The sequence below is a fragment of the Sardina pilchardus genome, chromosome 6 (genome assembly GCF_963854185.1).
Source record: "Sardina pilchardus chromosome 6, fSarPil1.1, whole genome shotgun sequence".
Taxonomy (NCBI): Eukaryota; Metazoa; Chordata; class Actinopteri; order Clupeiformes; family Clupeidae; genus Sardina; species Sardina pilchardus.
The window spans coordinates 33,197,087-33,221,060 of NC_084999.1; the positions used below are offsets into that span (position 1 = coordinate 33,197,087).

A 23,974-nucleotide genomic window follows, 5' to 3' on the forward strand; every position below is an offset into this window, starting at 1 on the left:
TGGAGGTCATTTTTTAAGCACTTTAAGTGTTCAGGCCACATGTCTACTGAGCATCTGTTGCAGGTGCAGAGAGAGAATAAAAGGTTCTAAAAGAACATCCTCCTATAGTCTTGGCAGGATCAACTAACACTTCAAAATGAATATTGTGAAACAGAATCTTTTATTCACGTTGCATAACAAATCCCTGATATTGCACATTTTTTATTACTGATTTATTAACCATTATGGAGATATTCAAGGGTACATGGATTCATATTTCAATTGAGGTTGGCAAAAGATTCGTTGGGAAAGAAAACTCATCTGCCAAATAATACGTTATGGCATATCCACCTTGATAGCCAGGTATCATACCACAGCAATACCACAGCAATCATTTGGTACAACTGGGCTGGACATGGTATGAAGAAACCAACCTAAAAAATGTGCTGACTTTGAGAATATATGCATCTGGAAACAGCTCATTGAAACATTTTTATAGTGTAATAGTTTTATAGTGCATATTTTTATAGTGTATAGTTTTATAGTGCATTTGTCATGATAGTTTACACATGCTTAATTAATGCGTTGTAAAAAAAGATTTATTAACTAGTTCATTGACACATTGGCAAAACATGATTATGGATGAAAGTTCAGGAGGAATTGACATAAAAGCACCAACTTGACGAAGCATGTTTTGCAAACAGCCCTCCCCTAAATGAAACCCAGGCTTTCTCACGTGACTTAGGACGGTACATGGGGTCAGCCTGGTCAATGACCACACACTGATAATGGAATTTAGGTTTTGAGCTGTTAATGGTAGGAGTTGAGAAATCTGCCAATGATAAAAGCAGAGAAGGCTCTTCTGCGGTTACTGAAGGCAGGAGTTAGAAGAAGGAATACTTCTGCAGACAGAGCACACATCTCCGACCACGATGAGCTCTGCTGTCTTTTTGCTTTTCAGCCTTTTGTGGACTACACAACTTGTCACCTGTGATAGGTAGGTGTCAAGAGCATACTCAAAGGAGTGCCCGCTTTTCCATTGTTATGTTGGTAAGTTTCCTGTTGCTAATGCTTTCTTGCGCTGTCTGTTGTGAGGTTCCTTGTGACGGCTCCCAGTGTGTTCCATGTGGGAGTAAAGGAGCGTGTGTCTGTGCAGCTCGGCCAAACACTCTTCAACAAGCCTGTCACTCTCTACCTAGAGCATGAGATTACTGGAGAACTGATGTCTAACAGGGAACAGGTTGTATTTAACAGTGGGGATGAAGGGAAAACCAAGACTGCTGAGCTTGAGGTACCACCAGATTGTATCAACAGTCACAAATATGTTCATGTCAACAAGTACAAAATGATCTATATGTGTTGTTGGTACTGTATGAAAGTAGGCTACATGTTTTATGGAGAACGTATTATATTTATGAAGTGTTTACTTATTGATACAATCAATCTAAAATATTCCTGTAATCTGAAAACCTTTTTACCAGAGATATCACTCACGTTTTTGAGCTAAACATTCAGAGGACGTTTGTTTTTCCTGGCAGGTGAAGAATAAACCCTCAACGGATAAACCCTCATCATTTAATGGAGAGCCACCTTATCTACTGCTGGTGTGTGAAATTCAAGGTAAAAGGGAGAGCACCAGGGTGCTGGTGTCCAAACATAAAGGTTATATCTTCATCCAAACAGACCAGCCCATCTATAACCCCACTCAGAAAGGTAAAAAAGCAACACTGTGAAAAATATGAAAACAATCATTTTAAGTAATGTAGACCAAAACCATGTTATGTCCTCTGATATCCTTTATTACAGTAAAATACAGAATATTCACACTAGACCATGCAATGAGGCCTCAGGAAGAGAATCTTTTTGTGTCTATAATTGTAAGTAAACCTGAAACTAATCTCTCAGATATTTATTGGCTGTTTTTATGTGTTGATGTTTTCCTATAAATACACTTCTTCCACAGAATGCTGGAGGAAATCAAATTAAGCATTATACAGTAAAATCGACAACTGGAATAATTTCAAAGGACTTTGACATCCCTGATGTTTCAGAGTAAGAATACTAAATTACACGTTCAAAACCTTGTTCTTTTCTGGGTGTTTTTTGCAGTTCTAGTTAGAAGCACAATGCATTGTTGTCTCCGTACTTTTACTCTGCACAATGACAATAAAGTTTAATCTAATCTAATGTTATTTACAATGGCCTCACATTATACTGCTGTTCCACTTACTTGCTCCAGTTAAACATGAGCATCTGTCAGCACTTGATTATCACACACATTCATTCTGATGAATTCATTCCTTAACCCTAGACCTGGAATATGGAGGATTATTGCACACTATGAAGGGGATGAGAAAAATGCTGCTACTCGAGAATTTAAGGTCCAGAAGTTTGGTAAGACGGAACTACTCTCATTGCACTGTGATACAGACATCGCATCCAATTTGTTGTCTTTTTAAACACCTACAGAAATTAACTGCATTGTGAGAGAGAACCACAATTAAACGATCTGCCACACAGAGTACTGATGGTCTAGAGAAGGTCTCATTTTCTTTTATATTTGCAATGCTTTGTTATGTTGTGCATTGTACTCTATACACCAAAGGACAGGTGATCATTTCGAATACTTTCAAGAGTTATGCCTAAAGGTTTCAAGTAAACTGAATGGGAAAATGCATTACCTTCTCTTTCTTTATTCATTTCAATGTTTCTATTCAGTTCTTCCCAGCTTTGTTGCATCCATTAAACCAGAGAGAAACTTCTACCTGGCCAACTCTGAGAACTTCTTTTTTTCCATTGAGGCTAAGTAAGATGAGTTACATTGGTCAAAATGATAATATCACTGATGACACTTTAAACTATTTTAAATGTCAGGTAGTACAGTGTAAATCGTTGAGCAGTGTAAATCATGACTCATGATTTGTGTTCTTCAAGGTATTCTTATGGGGAGCCTGTGGACGGAGCTTTCCACTCCCGATTTGGATTGAAAGTCCGAGGAGAAGAAGGCTCAAAAGAAAAGAAAAATGGACAGAAAGAAATCAACTTCATCAGGGGCATGGAGCAGACAGGAATGGTAGACTGATCATGCTCAACATTTGGTTCAGTGAAATCATGAGTTGAAGTAAAATCAACCAATCTCTTGGCTCCTGGCATCTTGTTTCAGATTAAGAGTGGGAAAGCGCAGGTTAGGATAACCAACTTTGAGGAATTCATCAAGGGAATGAACACATCAACACATCAACTGGCTGAAAAAGAGGCAAAGCTTTATATCGCTGTCACAGTCACTGATATAAAAAGTAAGTAAAGAGAGTATGTTTTTTATTTTTGGTATTCCTTGAATGTATTGTATATTTTCATTAGAACAGATTGATTTTGCTATCTATGTAGTGTTTTGATGTTCCACCTGATTTCTGTGGTGCTGCTTGAGGTGGGGAGCTCCAGGAGGCGGAGGCGACTCTTCCCATTGTTCTTCACCCATACTTGGTGGACCTGTCACGGGTCAGCTCCCACTTCATCCCTGTGCTGCCCTTTGATCCAGCTGTAAGGAAAAGTTCATATTATTAGTGAGCAACATTTGTGTTGAAACAAATTCAGTCTACGTATTTTGACTAAAAATGAATATAGCCTAATGATAGCACATTGGCTTGAAACATTTAGTAAAGATATATTCATATAGGCTACAGCTAAAATATGGGATTTCAGTATATTCTTTGATGGAAGAAACCCATGCTTTAGTGGCCTTAACTGAGCATTTTGGCCTCTTATTGAACCATGTTAATCTTTTTTACTGATGTTTTTGTTTTGGAAAGGTTGTTGTCCGGCTTCCAAATGGCTCTCCGGCAGCTATGATCCATGTGCAGATTGAAGTGGCAGAATCCCAAGAGAAACAATGTGACAAAGAAAGTAATAATGACGGAGTTGCGTATTGTACGTTTAACATACCGAGAGGAACAAATTCCTTAACTATTAAAGTAAGTAACTTATTTGTTGGTTCAGAATATCAGCGACGTTAAAGGAATACTTCGCCGTTTTTTTTTCATATTAAACTATGTTATTCCCTTAATTAAGACGAGTTGATACCTCTCACGTTTCAATGCGTGCACTTACTGGCTCTGGCGCGCGGAGCAACTTTGATAGCATTTAGCTAGCCCAATGCATTCATTAGAATCCAAACAGAGATGAAGTTAGAAGCGACCAAACACCTCCATGTTTTCCCTATTAAAATACAGTTACACGAGTAGTCACACGACCAAGTATGAGACAAAATAAAACGTGGTGCATTTCTAAGCAGGCAAAAGGGATAGCTACAGTAGGCTATATTGTGTGGCGGAATAACATTGGGAGCACTTAGACTCTGCGCAGTAATACGCTCACTCCAAAGTGAAACTGAAAGTGCAAGAGTGAGGATATTACTGCGCCACACAATCTCTTACCTGCTTACAAATGCACCACATTTTATTTTGTCTCATACTTGGTCGTGTGACTAGCCTACTCGTGTAACTGTATTTTAATAGGGAAAACATGGAGGTGTTTGGTCGCTTCCAACTTCATCCTAATGAATGCATTAGGCTAGTTAAGTGCTGTCAAAGTTGCGCCGGGCGCCAGAGTCAGTGAGTGTAGTCATATGAATTCAGACAGCACAACAACATTGCGGAAATGGTATGTCTGTCTTCAAGCGGCTTATATCTCCGTTTCTAGAAGACAAATAGGGATTTTGATGAAAACCAGCCACTGTCTAGCTTGGGATTTCTCAAGAATGGAGACACGTAGAAATAAACGGTTTTAACCCACTGAGAGCAGTCTCACCTTTCAAATGAGCCATAGTATGTGTCCATAACTATAACATAGAATACGCTGTGGCTCTACAAAAAATAGTCAAAAATGATCTAGCTTGCCGGCACTCTGGGACATCTTCCAAAAACAGTGCGGCATTCAAAGAGTTAATGGTCTTAAATATTTGAACAATAACGAGATAGGCTACTAATAAAATCTCTGTAAGTATTTCAGTTGAAATGCACATAACACGCCTCTGTCTGTTGTGCCAGGTTACTGTCGAGGGCACAACTCATGAGAAGAAGGTGGTGGCTGCCTCCTCTCCCAGTAACAGTTTCCTATATCTCAGTCCAGTAAGCAAGGTTGTGAAGATTGGAGACCCAGTCAAGTTTCAGCTCAGAGCTGTCAATGCAGACCCAGTAGATGGCTTTTTTTACTATTTGGTGAGTGGGTGCAAATATATGGTGGCTTTATAAGGAGGGACTATACCTATGGTCCATTCTGTGCTCATGGCATGCTGTTCATTGAAGGCATTGCAGAGCTGCTCAGAAGGCAATGCATTGCTGCTTATATCTTGCTCATAGAGGGCATTGCGGTGGCATCTGAGAACAAGTCTGTTTGTGGTGTTCCAGATTTTCAGCAAAGGAGAACTCAGACATTGGGGCTCAGTGAGGGCCACTGCGTTAACGCAAGCACAGATATCTGTCAGCCATGACATGGTCCTATCATTTCGTCTCATTGGCTACTTTTACCACAGCAATGGTGAAATAATATCAAACTCTATATGGGTGGACGTTGAAGATGTATGCAAAGGAACGGTGTGTAAAGCATTTTGATACTGCATGCATAGTATGTTAATGTCAATATGGGTGAATGAGGGTAATTCATGGGCTTATTGAAATGTTTTCCTCCATTTACTTGGTTTGCATATTACTCCTCTTTGATATTTGAACATTTTTGTTACATGATTGTGGTGTTAATAATGTTTTCCAGATAAGCTATGGTTGTTCTTGGTTAGATGGCTTTTCCTTAATATTACTACTAATAATTGCTAGTTACTAATATTACTATTCTTTTGGCATCTTCAGATGTCATTGTCTCACAGTGGACAAAAGGCAGAACCAGGTAGATCTACCAAAGTGAAGATTGATCTCGGGAACCAAAAGGCTACTGTAGCCCTGCTGGGTGTTGACAAAGCCATCTATGGCCTGAATTCACCCAATAAACTCACTCCCAAACAGGTAGTTCTTTTGAGTGATGATACTGTATCTGACATGGCTCTGTACTGTAACGCACACTGTAGTAAGTTTGAATGTTAAATGGACCTTGTCTTGTGGGAAGGTGTTTTCCTCTATGCAGTCCTATGACTTGGGATGCTCGTATGGTGGAGGTTCAGACACAGCTACAGTCTTCAATCAGGCTGGGCTCTCCTTCATCTCCAGCAGCAGAATGAAATCTCAGACGAGGAAGGGTAGGATTACTGACTACACACTGACCATTTCTGTGAGGAAGAATATTCCATCCCAGAGGTGTGATGTTGTCTGCTATATTCCTCAGGGTTCAGCTGTGAATCAGGATTCAGGCGACACAGACGTCCCTGGACCTGCAGATGAAAATGTCAGAGAGAGGTACTCTCTAAGCCTAATCAGAAACATACAGTACCTCTGGTTGTATCGATGCCAAGAGATGAAAGAAACCATATTGGCCTCAACCAATCTGCTTTGATTTTCTATTAAATAAATGAACTGATTGTAAACAGAACAGACCGTTTGTAGACGTTTGTGGATACTCTGTAAGCTACAGCTTTATTTCCTATTTACAGCAGTCCATTTCTGAATGATTCCCATTTGAATCATTAACGATTTCTCTCACCACCTTACCCTGATTTGTAGAACAGCGCTACAGCGACAAGAGGCTGCAGAAATGCTGCCACAGTGGGTTGGTGCCAATCCCCATGAAGATATCATGCGAGGAGCGTGCCAAGAGGGTTGAACTGAGGCACGCAGAGGACTGTGTGGAGGCCTTCCTTGACTGCTGCCGTGAGGGGAAAAGGCTCAGGGAGCAGAAGATACAGGAAGACAAGCGCAAAGGAGTTGGCAGAAGTATGAGCAGTGTGACTGCCTGAAATGCACTGCAAAACTCACTGCTGATCAGGGCCGCGTTTCCCAGATCCGTTAAGAAGCTCTGAAGTGCTTCTTAGGAGCGTTCTTAGAACGTTCTTAGAGCGCTTCTAAGAAGTTCTTAGCACTTAAGAGCTTCTTAACGAATCTGGGAAACGCGGCCCCAGAGACGGTTTATAAAGCGAGACGATTCATATGAGGGTAAATTCTGGTTTCATTGTGACGCAACTGCCACTCCCATTTAGGAGGCAAACGGGAGGTCCGGTGTCAATGTATTTCTATGGGAGAAATAAACCTGTTATCAACGGCACCTGCTTCTGCTGCTTCTACACTGTTCTAAACCGATTATCTCGTCACTGATCACACCCCTTTAGGAGGCGGAAGTGGTGCCATTTCATTCCATTGAAAAACCCCTTTATGATTCATCTTAGTAACTATACGATCTTTGGCGGCCCTGTACATTTAATGATTTCTATTCATATATATTATTTTTTTCACAGCTGCTAGTGCTGAACACATTGAGGATTTCTTTGATAATGAGGTGCAAATGATTCGCCATTACTTTCCTCCAAGTTTTGGTTTTGTTGAAATACCTGTGGATAAAAATAGAGAGTAAGTTAGTCACCTTACACTAACATTGGTCAATGCTATATACTGTGCTGTCATGCTCTGACTTGGCCTCGTCTGTTTCTCAGACACCATTTGACGATGCCAGACTCTATCACAACATGGGAAATTCAGTCCATCAGTCTTTCTCAAAGCAACGGTAACGTCACACACGGTCTACTTTACTGTCTCAGTGTATAATGTACACATATTATGTACTGTAGTATGCCTCAGATGGTATTACAATAGCAAATATTCTAAATGTTTACTTTATTGTTTGTTCATTACATTTATAGGTATCTGTGTAGCAGAACCTTTGGATATCACAGTTTTCAAGGAAGTCTTTCTTTCTTTGAGATTACCTTACTCAGTGAAGCGTTTTGAACAGTTGTCCATCCCAGTGATTGTTTACAACTATGGAGAGACACCTAGAGAAGTACATTGTGCCATACCTCTTTACGCTTTCATGTCTGTTTTCGATTAACACAGCCTTTATTTACAAAGCCTGTTTATCTTCCTATTCAGTTAGCTGTTCACATGAATCAAGTAGATGGACTGTGTTCTCCTGCTGCCAAAACAGCCAACTCCTATCAGAACATCAGCGTGGAAAAGGCGTCTTCCCTCACTGTCACGTTCACTGCGGTCCCAATGACACTGGGCTCAATTCCAATCACAATTCAGCTTTATGATCGAGAAGAAGAGTTTGGTGTGGATGCCATTAAGAAGACGCTGTTAGTCCAGGTGATTTACAGTAGAGCTTTGCTTCCTTTACTTGGCTTCCTTCACTGTCATCGTCAACTTCACTTTCCCCTTCTCTCTCCAGACGGAGGGAGTGCTGGCGAAAGAGGAAGAGACATTTCTTCTTAACTTTAATGGTGAGGTGGCATCTATTGATTAAAAGCTTACATTTTCTAATGTTAATACTAAGTCGTAGTGATTAATCACATGACAAGGTAAAAAAAAATACTAGTTGAATCCTTTTGTTTCAACTCTTTAAAGTAGGGTGATGACAGAAGTTATTCCTGTGTAGTTTTTGCCCCATCTTGTGATGGCGTTTGATATCTGAAAGCACTTCATTAATGCGTTGTGGTGTGATGTTGTAACTGAGACCTAAGGCGTAGAGACTGGATATATTCTTGTATTCCATAATAGCTACAGCTTAAACAAATGACCACAATATCCCTCTCCATTTCCAGGAACGTCCGAGAGGAGTTTTACCATTCCAGGGCATTTTCCAAACAGCACCGTCCCTGACTCTGGCACCAATGTCTTTGTCAAGTTAGAAGGTTCTAGATTCCATTCACCTTCATAATGAAATGTTGATGTTTCTGTGAAGTTGTTCTCTCTGACATCCCTGAATGCTCTTTGCTGTAGGAGAGGTGTTCGGCCAAGGCACCGCTGTGCCCATGCTCTCCGCCTCCAAGGTGAGGCACCTGATTAAGGCCCCACAGGGGTGTGCTGAGCAGACCATGATGCGCATGTCCCCAACCGCCCTCTCTCTGCGCTACCTGGACCATGGCAACCACTGGGTTCAGCTACCACCAGGGAAAAGGGATGAGGCCATCGATTTTATTGAGAAGGGTAGAAATAAAGACGTTGTAGTACATATATAATTAAAAAATAGAACTGCCCTAATAAATGGTTGGGCAAGCGGTGGGTAGTGAAATCAGTGTTTCATCTTCTCAGGTTATGAAAGAATTCTGACTTTCAAGAAACAGGACGGCTCATACGGCGCATGGCTAGGCCGTGAAAGCAGTACCTGGTGAGCTTTCCCTCTCCACAATTCTAAATAGAAGTATTTCCCCTTTATTTCAGCAATTTATTTTCCACTTTTCTCAAAGTGATCTAAGGATCTACAGTAATTTCCTGTGTATTAGCCACATTGTGTATAAGCCGCAGTGTTTTATGCAAGTGAAAAGAAACAAAACCAATACCACTATAATACCATCATATGACTGTCCCCGTATATTAACCTCATAGCTGAAGAAATCAGTGAATAACCCGCAGCTAATATTTGGGAAATTACGGTAGGGACCTATATATTGTGCTTTACATAATGGGAATTTTCCAGTCTCTTTTTCCAAAGGTTCCAATATATTCGTAAATCAGAATAAAACTGGACATGACAACATGAACTAGAATTGTATCTCCGAGGGACTGCAAGAATGGGCATATCGATTGATCGATCCCACTAATAATAAAGAATAGTGGGCTTGCTTGATCAAGCCAACTATTAATAAAGAAAACTTAAGAAGAACAATAGTGGACTTGCTTGATCAATTTGCTCTTATCCTGTAGGCTCACTGCCCTTGTGGTGAAAGTGTTGTCACTAGTGGCCGAGCGGCAGGCAGTAGTCACTGGAGAACAGGGAAGGCGAGAGAGAGTGATTATAGACACTGAGAAGGACATCCAGCTCTCTGTTCAGTACCTGGTGGACATGCAAAACTCAGCAGATGGCTCTTTCTCTGACCGTAAACCAGTCATTCTTCGACAAATGCAGGTGGGTGGCCATTTTTAATGCTAAATGTTAAATGCAGTGATATTCAGGCTTGCGGCTATACTCCAGTGACTTAATAGACATTATCTTTTGTGAGTATTGTACATGTGGTTGTGTTGTTGGTCCACAGGGAGGAATTGTAGGTCTGGAGGAAGACGTGTCACTGACTGCGTTCATCACCCTCGCCATCAATCACTCTCTCCCTTTCCTGACAAAAGAAGGGAAGGAAAAGGCGGTAAGAGGATAGAAATGGTCTTGCATAGTTTGTGATGAGTATTGGTTCAAAAGTACAAAACACAAAAGAGCTATGCACATGGATTTGTAATGGCTGCTCTCCTGTAGCTGAATTCTTTTGTTCTCCTGAAATTCTGCAGGAGGCCAGCATCTCTGAAGCTACCAATTACCTTGTGTCCCGTGTTGGGGACCTGAAGACACCTTTTGCCCTGGCCATCACAACCTACTGTTTATCTACTTGTCTTCCTGACCGCATACTGTCACAGTCTGCTTGGGCAAGACTTAAGAGTCTTGCCACTAAAGGCAAGCTATGTTATGCTTTGAAATTATTCAGAAGCTATCATGTACTACTTGTTTGTACGAAAAATATAGATCTTTCAAAGTCATGCATTTATGGAATTCCCATTTTGTCATGAGAAAGTGCTTTGTGTGATACATTCAGCAAATCTATGTTTTCGTTCTATCAGAGGGAGAATGCAAAGTGTGGCGTGCAAATTTTGAGTTGGATGATAGAGGGCGCCAATATATTTCTTCTGAGGCTCTGACTTTGGAGACCACTGCCTATGCACTGTTGGCTGCTGTGGCGCAGAAGGACTTGCCGTGGGCAGACGATGCAGCCTGCTATCTGGCCACCCGGGAGAGCTACAGCGGGGGCTGGAAATCCACTCAGGTTTGCCAATCATTCATTGCTAATCTGACCCTTGCCGCTGGTCGCCACTCTATGCCACACTGACCCCTCTGCTGGATGTTTTAGACTTTATAGCTCACAATCTCATAATCACCAGTAAATAGATTTGTTAGACTGTCTTAGTGTCCAGTGCAATCCATGTATTTTCATCTTGTTGAAGAAAAAAATGGAAATCTCATTGTTTTACAGAAAATGGCATCAGATACAGTGAGGAGAAAATGTATTTGATACCATGCTAAAGTTGCCTAAAAAGAGGAATATAAAATCATCATTTGATAATTGATCTTAATGTCTTAATTAAAAAATTGAGTAAAAATAAAACCGCTAAGTACCCCAATTTTCTTTGTGATTGAAGAATGTTTCGTAAATAAATAAATGTTCTTCCTAAATGCTTTAGAAATACTGTATAAATCTGCCTGCCCCTATGTTAACCCTATGTGTTAAATTCCCATAGGGTTACATAGGGGGTCAAATACTTCCTTCCCCTAGCATTTAAGGAAAACATTTATCTATTTACAATACATTCTTCAATCACAAAGAAAATTGGTGTCCTTGGCGGTTTGATTTTTACTCATTTTTTGAATTAAGGCATTAAGATCAATTGTCAAATGATGATTTTATATTCCTGTTTTAGCATGGTATCAAATACATGTGCTCCTCACTGTATGTTCTTACTTGAATAAGCCAAAAGTAAGATTATGACTACCACATCTTTTATATGGTTCAGGACACCATCGTGGCCTTAGAGGCACTTTCAGTGTATGCTATGAGCAGGCCTGAGTCTCCCTACACTAAAATGGCAGTGCACTTCCATGTACCGGGAAAGAGTCAGACTGAGTCCCTTGCCATGAGTGGCAGTAGCCTTCCTGTAGAGGCAGACCTGAAGGTAAGTCAGCATCAGACCCCTCACACACTCCCTGGTATCATCTACAGTACCTTGTGAAAAACAAATGACTAAATCTTTCTGTCTGTCATTTTCTAATTTCCTGCCATTTTACTCGCCATTTTACTCGCAGGTTGGTCGGACACAGTATAAGTGCAACGGTTAAAGGAGAGGGCCAAGCCAAAATGAAGGTCAGTATTGTACTACCCATTCACTCCACATTCCTCCTCAACTTCCTCCTTATTGCTTGATACATATTCAACAAGATACATTATAAAACATATCATATTGATGTAAAACAAGACCAGGCACATGTTAAGACTCATGGTTTTGCTAAATCAAGGTTGTGAAGGTCTTTCATGTCTTGGATCCAGAGATGAGCTGTGATGATGTCGCTATCAGTGTGACTCTAGCAGGCAAAGTGGAATACACTGGTAAGACAGACTGATCCAGCATTGTTAATATTCCATAATGCACCGCAATCATAAACAAAAGTTGACTAGAGAAAGGGAGTATGTCAACGTTTGTCATTGTCATTGTCATTGGCAATCAACGGTATTGTTATAATGCCATGTCCAGAGGAGGTGGTTCAGAATTACGAGTATGAAGACTATGGAGATGAGAGACGTGAAGAAGAGGATGTTCCCAGAACTGCAATTGAGTGGTTTGACGCTCGCAGCAGACGGAAGAGGGACACAAAACAGAGCTTGAAATCACAAGAGAATGTTATGTACACTGTTTGTGTAAGGTCAGTAATAACTGAATGTACCATGCACTGACAAATGTGCCATACCATTACTAGGTAAACATTACACCATTACTAGATCAACTTTATTCTATTACTAGATAAACATTAGAATATTACAAAATGAACATTATACCATTACTAGAACGATGGTATGACAGTTCAATTTAAAACAAATTGCATTCACAGTTTTTGAAAAACATAAAGTCATGAATGGTGTATCTGATCAAGACCCTCATGTTCTCAGTTACAATCTGGAGCGGAACCTCACAGGAATGGCCATTGCTGATATTACACTACTTAGTGGCTTTGAAGTTGATGTTGCAGATCTAGATAAGGTGACACATCAAATATCTATTCTTTTATTTAAAAAAAACAAAAAAACATTGCATTCATGTGCACACTGTTCTAGACCTCTATTTGCAATGCTCTGTTTACTTTCCAGCTAAAAGAAGGAAATGATCAATACATCTCTCATTACGAGGTCTCCCACAACAAAGTGCTGTTGTATTTTAATGAGGTAAGATGGCCTTACAAAGTCTGACCCTCCTCAGTTGTGTAAACTCATTCATTCTGGTAAAGAAATGTATTTAAAAAATCATTACATTCTAACTGGGGAACACAGCAAAATGGTCATGGCATTATGAAGCTAAGGGGATACACACAAGACTTCTTCATCCTGTTAATGCATCCAAATATTCAAGTTCTCAGTACAAGCGTTATTTTAAAGTCACAACATTTCAATGAAAGTGAACCTGTCTGGGGCACCTTCACCGCACGCCGGTGACCGGGGTTCGATTCCCGCCCCGTGGTCCTTTCCGGATCCCACCCCGACTCTCTCTCCCGTTCACTTCCTGTCATTCTCCACTATCCTATAACATTAAAGGCATAAAAGCCCAAAAAATACATAAAAAAAAGACCTCAACCTATTCATTGTGCATTGTTTGTCTGTAATGACATAGATTCTCGGTGGAAGAGAGTGTGTCTCGTTTGGAGCCAGACAGGTAGTCCCCATAGGCCTGATCCAGCCTGCCCCAGCAACGTTCTATGACTACTATGAGCCTGGTAGGTCCTTTGGATTTGACCTGTTTGGTTACTTTAGTTTTGTGAAACGTTGTATTGTTGTTATTGATGATATTCATGAACTTGCTTGACTGTTATGTTTTGTCTTTTACTTAATCAATTTCCAGCAATACGCATATCACACAGTCACAGGGCCGGTTCTAGCCTACCATATTTGGGTGGGCTGGTCGACATTTTGGATGGGCAACATAGCAAAGCAATCAAATTGGATCAAAATTGACATAAACACACACACAAAAAAGGTGGTACTACTGTTGCTGGGCAGTATTTCTGATACATAAAATTATTGTAGTTAAATTTTAATTATATCATCTGCATTTTATTTTGTTGAAGAAAATGGTTTCGTATTTTGTATCAAAATACTTTGTAGGTGTACTTTTGTAGTTTTAAAATGCTGCCAAATATTTCTAGTAAAACCAATAGCCTACTTTTGGTGATGACATCATAAAAGTGCAAAACAATGAATATAGCCTCGACTGGTGACGTAGTCATTTAGCCAGACATGTTGTGATCATAATACTGAGATTCAGGAAGATTATCCAGTGCAAGATGAGTAACTTATAGGTTGATCACACACACACAATACACTGCCTGTCATACCAACACCGAGTCAGTGTACTAATAAAATAATAGATTAAATGGACAGACATGGAAGGTTTGCAAAGTGATATCATGCTTGTTAAAGTGTATTTTTTAGTACTTTCAAAATACAAAAATACAGTATTTTATTTTGATTCATGGTGTGGCAAATGTATTTCGCCTATTTGATTTTTCCTATACTTATGATGATATTTTGTTTTAAAATACATTTTGATGTATTTTTGCCCATCCCTGCCGACAGCTACAGAAACCAGGCAGCTACAGTGCGACACTCTGGGAGCATCTTTAAAATCAGAGTGTCGTACTGTAGACCTCTAGCTATTGGCTGCAGCAACTCGAGCCACTTAGCACCGATTGGTTTCAGGTTTTTTTCTTGTACCGACAGTATTCAGTGACTTTGAGAATGAGAGATCTATGTGAAAAATGCCCAGATGTTTCCTGTAAGGCATCAGAAGGGGGTTTACTTAACATACCTAGATAGGCTTAGTGCACAGCTATGTACCAGCTAGCTACCAGTAGGGCCTACACACTCAACACCAACTCATCTACATCCATGTTGGGTTTGAGGCTGCACACTGCACAGATGCACAGCAGGAAAAAACTCAATGCTAAGACACAATGCTTGGGTGGGCTTAGAGCTGGCCCTGGGGAGTCATGGATTTACTTTTCTCATCTACAATTGGCTTTTTTGCAGACTTTAATAGTTCATTACAAGGACAAAAATAAAGGCCACCTGGTCACTTTCAGTGTTTATAAAGACACCCACCATTTCTCACACGTATTGCTAAATTTGGAATTATGATATGCTACTTTATTGCGATTTGGTTTCTACCAATGTCTTGTTCTTTTTAACCTAGATTGTGTCTTCTGTATTGCACAGATCGGAAATGTAACACATTCTACTCGGCGCCAAAGAGAAGCAAGATGATATCCAAGCTCTGCTCTGAGGATGTCTGTGAATGTGCTGAAAGTAGGCTCTGGGATCTTTACAATAAATCAGTCTGAATGGCAGGCATATACAGATTATCATCACCAACTCTCAGATTGATTGATTGATTGATTGATTGATTGATTGATTGATAGATAGATTGACACGCTAAACTAAAATATACATTCTGATTTTGTTTGTCACTTTGAATAGGATAGAGTGGGTAGATGCATTGCACATGACGACTAAAATACCTAAACCATAGTTTTGACCATGTATTCAGAAACACAGTTTGCTCACTAAGAAAAATGATAATTTAGCATGTTATTGTGTGTGAATTTTGTTTCCTTAGGACCATGTTTCAGAGAAAAGACATTTTCAACAGAATATAAGATCAAGAAGTCCCACCGTTTCGATCATGCTTGTTACAATCCAGTCGTGGAATACGGTTTGTGTGTTTCTCTTGAATTCCAAATTGGCAGAAATAGCCTTATTAGTAAATGGAGATATATAATGTAAGATCTTATGGCCAAATTGATCAGGTCAACACCATATGCTTCTTTCATCCTGTGCAACCTGTGTCTCTCAGTGTGAGCAGTACAGTTGACTTTAACATGTTACAAGACCTACAGTGGACATCTACAGTAGCATTTGTCTGAGTTGACTTGGGTTTTTTTAGGGTACAAAGTCTTCATTAAATCAACCACGCAGAAAAGCAATTTTGAGCTCTACAGTGGCATCGTGAAAAGCGTTTACAGAGCAAGTATGTATCCTTTTTATTTGATTGATTTATTTGTTTTTAAACTTTTTGAAAACAGTCCTAAACTTGATGAACTTCCGATTTCATGAGGATGTTCCGTGTTGTTTTCTAGCTGGGGACCTGTCAGTGGGTGTGGAAGACACTCGTGTGTTTGCCAAGAGGCTGCAGTGTAAAGGAAGTCTGGAAGTGGGGAAGATGTACCTCATCATGGGCTATGATGGGACCACCACAGATGTGCATGGACAGTAAGAACACTGATATTTCAGACTGATGAACAATTGTAATTGTATATCATTGTGCATGAGAACGTGTAGATGTGTTTTCGATTCATATTTCATTAGAATCCAATGCATACATTTTCCTGCTGGATGGATAATTTAAACATAAAACAAGATACAGAATGTGAATACACATTAAATGTACTGCAGTGGCAGGTAATGGCTGCTCTTTCTGTCTTTCCTGCAGAATGCAGTACCTGCTGGATTCTAGAACATGGGTTGAACAAGAGCCTGATGGCTGCACAGCAACAAAGAAAAGGCAGTATTGTAGAGAATTTAAGGAGTTCATCACAGAATATGAGTTAGATGGTTGCACTCAGTAATCTGCCAACGGACACACCTTCAATATCTAATTTTGTGTCATTTTTTGACAATATACATTACAGTACATGTACACCGGTATCCTCCAAGGACAATATCCTACTTAAGCTACTCCCTACTACTTGTAATGTGCCATATAATATAGCCTACTTATAAAATGTGAATGGCAAATAATTTTTGTCTTGATTGTTGGTCCATTCAAATCTATCGATAGTAGAGTTTGGTTTCTTGGGTGTCTTTAACATTTTTACCTACTGATCAGAGAGACATTGATTATCCTGACAAGTAATAAGAGTTTTTTTCAATTATGCTGTGGGGTGCATGCACATTGAAGGCTGACCTTCAGGCTCAACTGAACCATCCAACACTGTATGTCACTGGACTGCAGATTCCCCATAAATGTATTTGTTGTAAAATTAGTTTAAAAGTCATCTCACTCACAAAACTGTCCCATAGGTTGTTTAAGTTCTGCTCATAGTCTCAAGTTGCAATGATCAGATCTCTATCCCTTGGCACAAGTGAATTTTCACTTCAAAACACCATGGTGTTTCATGGCTATGAACTAACTGATTCATGTTAGAATTAAAGTCCTCATATTTATACATTCATACATGTACATATGAAAGATATCTGGTCATATCTGATATCTTGTAGTTTTTGGTTTGATACATTTGAAAGTGTGAAGGTTACTGTTTGTGAATCTTATACCCCCAAATCCAAATTGCACACACAATTAGTCTAACATGCTCAACATGTGACAATAGATTCCTTTCACTTGTTCAGTGTGTGATGACTCACTATTTACTGACCACACACACACACACACACACACACACACACACACACATCGTGTGGCAGGGGGTCATGCATCTACCCACTCCATCGTTTTTAAGTCCGGCCAGCACTCAACTCCATTCCTTCAGTGGGGTGATTCAGTTTCTTCTGCCATACCTATTTATTTATTTTTTTCAACTTTTTTTTTTTTTTTTTTACGTTTCCCCCTTTTCCCCCCTGTGGCAGTTTGGGTCCTGAGAGAGGCCTCTGTGCTTTGAGTAAACTGCTTGACATCTGCAGGCGATCACTGGGGGAGGGGGAGCACAGGGTTAAAGCAGTGCATGTATGCTAACGGGACGGAGTCTGACCTGGCCTTCTCTCACACACAGCTGCCTACAGTAGCAGTCTCTCTCTCTCTCTCTCTCTCTCTCTCTCTCTCTCTCTCTCTCTCTGTCTCTCTCTCTCTCCTCCTGTTTTCTCCCTCTATTCTACACATCCAAATGTATGATCACTCACCCCCAATATCTTTTACCTTTTGATATCTTTATCTCTGTTTCTCACACCCAGTGTCATAGACAGATTAGTCCATGACATGCTTACACAGTCTTGTAAAGTCAAAGACCTTGTCAGGACTGGCTGACAGAGAATAACAGGGGCATAGTGGTGCCTGCTATCATGCAGATACGTTAGTGGGGGTGGGGGTGCAGAGGGAGGAAAGCAGAAGAGAGGAGAGGAGGGGGAGGAGGAGAGGAGAGGTGGGACACGAGGAGAAATGGCAGTGGGGTGGAAAGGCGGAGAACAGACCTGGCCTTTATGTGCTTATATTATTTCAATCTGTGAAGAGAGGTCCAATGTAAGCAGCGCAGGAGTACTGGCCATCACTTCAATCAGAGCCCAGTCAAAGGTGCCTCTGTTCCTGCCATCACCATTAAACTTCTCATTAAGTTGGAATCAATGAAGGCCAAGCAAATATGAATGCCCCTAAACTCCACATATTTTCATTTAAAAAAATAGCTTGTTTATGTAAATGTTTCTGCATCGCTTAACTGGCTGCGCAGCATAAACCTTTAACATATCTCAGATTCTTGTATGTTTGCTGTTTTTTTTCTCTCTCTGCAAATAGATTTGCAACTTCAGATTATTGCAAGCGTTCTTGTCTTGCTGTTGTCTTTGTCGGCCAAGCTCAAAGCCTACCTCACTATGTTATATTAAGGACAAATTCAATATGGTGGGTGCCACAGAGAAGAGATTTGAAGATAGCAGGACTTCACACAGCTAATCCTCACAAATTTCACACTCTAAGGTATTTACACTGATTTAAATAAAGATCACTGAATTTGAATAAATATCTTTGGCATTAAGTTAGGCATGGGTAAGGCCTTGGGTTAAGGATTTTCTTTTTTTAGGTGGAGCTATATTCAGTTGAGTTGCTTTAAAAAAATGGTTCCAGTTTTGGTGGAGTATTTTAACCATGTAATGTGACAAATCATTCATCACTACAATCGCCATACATGACTTGGAAAACATATAGAAGCAAACAATGAAAATCCAATCATCCAATGGATATTTGGTCATTTTCACCAACATGATTTAAAAATGTACATAAATACAATTATGTCCAACAGCACAACACAGATTTCAGCACGATGGGGTGACAGATGGCGCATCAATGATCTTGGACCTTAGTAACCCCAGAGCCATCAGAGTTCAATTCATCACTATTGATAAAAACATTCAGACTAAAATCACACCCCCATTCACTATGCTTGGCACTCAACAAGTCAAATTGCTGCAGCGTTTGTAAGCTGTGACGGAGGTGTGGTGAGATGGGCCTGTGAGCTCTGCTGTTTGGTTAGGTGTCCGTAGGACCATAGCTGCTGAAGGCTTGGCATCCCTCTCGTCCAGAGGCCAAGGTCGGGTCAGTGGAGGGAGGGTGGTCCAGCAAACATGCAGCTTGCCCTCCGCGGTGGCCATATGGCACCATGTGGGGGCGCTACAGAGCACAGACCACCCATTGTGCAGCCCACCGCTGAGTGACAAGAAGCCTTTATTTCCATGTGCATCTGATGGTCACCACCAGCAGTCAGGCACGAACATCAAGGCCGTCAAAGGAAAAGTACTGAGCTACGTGCCCAGAAACCAATCCACAGTTTAGCATTTTGACAGCGGCTACAAGCTCTTTCATCTCGGCTGCCATCTTTGAACTCTGCTGTGGGATGTATAGTTCATGGAGTTAGTTAAAGTGAAGCTAATGTCAATTAACACCTTTTAACTTTGTGTCTTTGAGTGTCCAATGTGTGAACAGAAGATGGACAGATCATGGAACATATGTGGTTGTGTGAAGGGCAAGACGCCCTGGTATAGTTTGCGTACAGTCAGCACATGTGGTTCCATAGCCCCAACAGAAAGGCCATTCATCTCCACCACCTGAGGCACACACTACCTGTGGTTTTGCATACCTGTGGAGTCAACGGAACATCAGGTTTATCAACTAAGCACTTTTTTCAGGCACAATGCACAATGACAAGAATAAGCAATGACAGGAGAAGTATTATCAATCACAATCATTGTTAACTGATTAACAATGGTGGGCACATATGATTTTTTCTTGGTATTATCAAAATAGCGCACCAAAGTTCCAACATAAACACAACAAATTGTTGATCAAATAATCCAGATTTATACGTATTACTACACTGTGATCCTGTGAAGTGACTGTGATGTTTTGTCAAACTGGTCTTCTAAAGATCTTCCAAATGTTCAGGATTAACCTTGTTTCTGAACATGATTTGTTAATCCCACACCAGAATCCAAGCGGGATCTGACAGGCAGGCAGGCAGGCAGGCAGGCAGGCAGGCTCCAGAGCGCAGCGCAGAGGAGAGGTGGGGTGAGGGGAGATCTTTAAGTATGGGTCCATTTGCCTTCTCCCCCTCTCCGTCTCTGCTCCCTCTCTCATCCACTTCTGTCCTCTCCAGCACACTCCACTCTCTTGGAAGCCCATGGAGGCCACGGCACACTAACAGCACAGGGGAGAGTCCACGCCTTGGTGAGTCCACACAAACTCAGTCTTTATGGCAACTGCTGATATCACTGCTCTTTTTTTGTTTGTTTTTGTTTTGTTTTGTTTTTAATTCTGTGTTGTTGTTTTTTTCACTATGTAGACTTGATGTGATTGTATTCATTATGACTTACACATACATGTCATGGATGTTTATGGTCATTCAGTAAAATGATTCAGTTGGAAGGCATATATACACACAAGACTAATGGAGGGATTTCTCATTCTTTATATTCATATTGATAATATATGAGCAGCATTAAGTGTTGAAGAGTTTCCCATATTGCATTAGGGAAGCAGATATAGTACCACATTATCATATATAGTCAGCCCATATTTACCACTTTTGGCACCACCATTGACCGTTGCTAAATGCAGTACATGCAAACATGTTACCTTTTTAAACTGAATGTACAGCTCTTTGTGTGTGTAGCTCTATCTGCCTTTCTGCCTGCCCTATATGCAACCGTGGGAGATTTTTAGACTAGGCTTTCAGTATTCTGTGGGCTAAAGTAAAGATTATGTAACTGTTAGCTGTAAGACATACAGTGTCTCTGAGCGCTGCACAGTGCTGCTCTGTGCAGACCCCAGGCTGAGGGGATTTTAGGGGGCATTCACACCAGAAAAAGCAAACCAGACTGAGGCAGGAGTGTACTAGTGGTTATGTGACAGCCGCTGGGTATGCTCCACTGGGAATGAGTTTATTACTGTATCAGCAAAGCCTGCACATTCTGTACCCTGCTTTACTATAACAGAGACCACCTGATCAATATAGGTGGAAGCCCATCTCAGGACTGTACTTGTATTATATGATGCATATACCAGTGAAACATATAGTGTTTTGTAGTGAATTGACAAATCCCCCCTAGTTCTGCTGTAGATAAACAACAGAGCATGTTTGACTCATTTACTGATTTGATTCACTTGAATATAATCAAATTCTTCTTCTTCTGCAGGAGCAAACCCACCTGGATTCACCACACTGATATTTTATAGTGCAACTGAAGGAGGGAGAAGACTTTCACAATTCAATTATTGACTTTGTGTCAGCTCATCTTATTGAACTGCATCAGTTGGTCCAGTCCCATCCTTGCTCAGACTCTCTAAACTAGACCTCCCAACATGCTCCTCTCCATTGCTGTGCTCTTCCTTCTCTGCCCCCTACCCTCCCTTCAGACCCCGACCAGCCTCAAGAGGAATACCACTGGCACCAGCCTGCCCAGTCCTGGAGTCGCCCTCAACCTCAGCCTCCCCAAACCCATCGCCGCAATTCTAAATGCCAAACAGAAAGCCCGGAGTCCACCTTCACTGCCAAAGTCGAGCCCTGCCAAGGCTAACCAGACTCTCATCTTGTCCTCCCCTGCTAAGCCCACTCCAGCCCCTGTTGCTAAGGTCCTGAAAGAGAAGGCAGCTCCCCACTCACACCCCATTAAAGTGGTCATCACAGATGGCTGCGCCCAGAAGGACCAGAGGAAGGAGGCCAACAGGACCGGCGTGGCCCAGGAGAAGGAGCTGACGCTGAAGCCGGGCGCCCCGCTGGTCATGACCCACCACATCAGCCTGCTGCCCAGCACCTGCACCGGGGGCTGCGAGGCCGAGATGGCTGCGCTGAAGGGCCGCGTGGAGTATCTGGAGAAGGAGATGGCCGCCATGAAGAAGATCTGTAAGACCTGCAGAATCCCACTTATGCTTACAGCTTTGGTCGGTTAGAGTATACTATACACACATCAAATCATTTCAGTTGAACCAGTCTAATCAGTCCTCTCTCTCTCTCTCTCTCTCTCTCTCTGTCTCTCTCTCTCTCTCTGTCTCTCACCTCTGTGTCTATCCATCTGTTTCCCTCTCTGTATCTGCTGATCCCTAGGCACTTCCTGCTCTGCTGGACGCTGTCCCAACAACTGCAGTGACCAAGGCAGATGTGAGGACGGGAAGTGTGTGTGTAACGCCGGCTTCAGCGGCGCAGACTGCGGCACCTCGGCCTGCCCCTCCAACTGCAACAAGAGAGGGAAGTGTGTGAAGGGGAAGTGCGTGTGCAACGCTGGCTTCAGCGGGGTGGACTGCAGCAAAGGTGAGCTGGTACACTGGTAAGCGCTGACCTCAGAATGACCAGAGACGGATGCACTGACATCTCTTGTGCCTCTGTTTCCCCCAGGGAGTGAGAAGAAGGTGACCAAGGTGACTGTTGAGACAGTGACAATGAAGGTGACCCCCGAGAGCAACGCCATCAAAGAGACCACAACTACAACTGTGAAAAAGACAAAGGCAGACAAAACGCTATTCGTGAAGAAAACTGAAACTGATAAGGACCAGAAAAAGGTGTTGGTGGCGAAGAAGGAGGAACAAGGGAAAGGTAGTGATGCTAGCCAAACCAAAGCCAAAACAACTGTGAAGACAAGCATCCTGAAAACTGACAGCCTCACCAAAGTCACTGCCAAAACTCCAGCACCCTCTGATGGTACTAAGACGGGGAAGACTGTGGTGAAGACTGTTGGCCAAGTGTTCCTGAAACAGTCAGGAAGACGCCCTGAGCAAGCAACCAAAGGCAAAACAGAGGTGAAGAAGATCGATACAAAGGTGAAAGTCACCACCAAATCAACTGCTGATAAGTCCTCTCTGAAGAAGGTACAACTCAAAGATCAGCCTATCTTGAATGTAACTCAGACCTCTGTGAAAAAAACGAATGGCACTTCAAAAATGCTGACACAGTTAGTGAAAGGCTCAAAACCATCTGTGAATGGAACAACCTTAGAGAAGACTATAGTCAAAACGACTAAAGTTGTCAAAACCACAGGAACACAAGTAACCAACAGTACAGTCAAAGTAACAGTCAAGACTGGCTCTGTTAAAGTGAAACCTACAGTCACTAATGCCACAGCCACTGAAAAGGACAAGAAGTTATTTCAAGCCAATGCCACTATAGTTCTCAAGGAAGGGCCAGTTGTGAAGAAAAAGGTGGAAAGTCAGTTGAACGTGACAACTGTTGAAACCAAGACCAGTTCAAAGTCAGCCAGCAGTGTGGTCACTGTTGTGGTCCAGAACATCACGTCCACTAGTTTCATTCTGACATGGGAAGCCTCCCAGGGCCTGTTCCGGAACTTCACCGTGTCCAGGAGAGAGCTCCCTGCAGGGGTTGAGGACAAAGAAGAGGAGGTGGTTGTAGAGGAGGCCGAGAAGGGGAAACTTGAGAAGCAAGATGTCACTGTCACTGGTAACGTGACTGAGGTCATCAAACAGAGCGCCAACAAAACAGCCTCTTCCACCAAAGTCCATGTCAGCTCCACAACCAAAGTTGAGGGGAAGAACGCGCGGAAGTTCACCCAAGTTCTCTCTGGCACTGCCCGCTCTTTCCAGTTCCGGAACTTGCGGCCTCAGACCCGCTATGCCCTCTCTCTCTTTGGAACGGCTCCTGGATTCCGGTCCAAAATTTACCGCGTCACTGCCACCACAGGTATTTGACCCTCAGCACTCTTTATATAAATCTATTGCTCACGCTGGACATCCCCTCTACCGGAATGTTCTCTAAAGAGTTCCTCTTATACTTACCTCAGTATGTGAAATCACTGAATGTGTCCTGTCAAAGTCCACCTGGTAGTTTTAAACATGCCTGAATCTTTCATGAACGTGTGGAATACTTTCTTCTGTTTGCT

At 41.7% G+C, this 23,974-nt stretch overlaps 1 protein-coding gene and 1 pseudogene across 1 annotated transcript in view; both read left to right on the forward strand.

Annotated features, from left to right (window-relative positions):
* The first annotated feature begins 786 nt into the window (after positions 1-786).
* Positions 787-16,667, forward strand: LOC134083306 (complement C4-like; annotated as a pseudogene).
* A 3,576-nt stretch (positions 16,668-20,243) lies between these two features.
* tnxba (tenascin XBa) overlaps positions 20,244-23,974 on the forward strand; it is an 8,138-nt gene continuing 4,407 nt past the window's right edge. The window contains exons 1-4 of the mRNA XM_062539577.1: positions 20,244-20,315; positions 21,284-21,990; positions 22,192-22,395; positions 22,480-23,775. Coding sequence (XP_062395561.1) covers positions 21,450-21,990; positions 22,192-22,395; positions 22,480-23,775 — 2,041 coding nt within the window. The 5' untranslated portion in view covers positions 20,244-20,315; positions 21,284-21,449. The remainder of the gene's footprint in view (positions 20,316-21,283; positions 21,991-22,191; positions 22,396-22,479; positions 23,776-23,974) is intronic.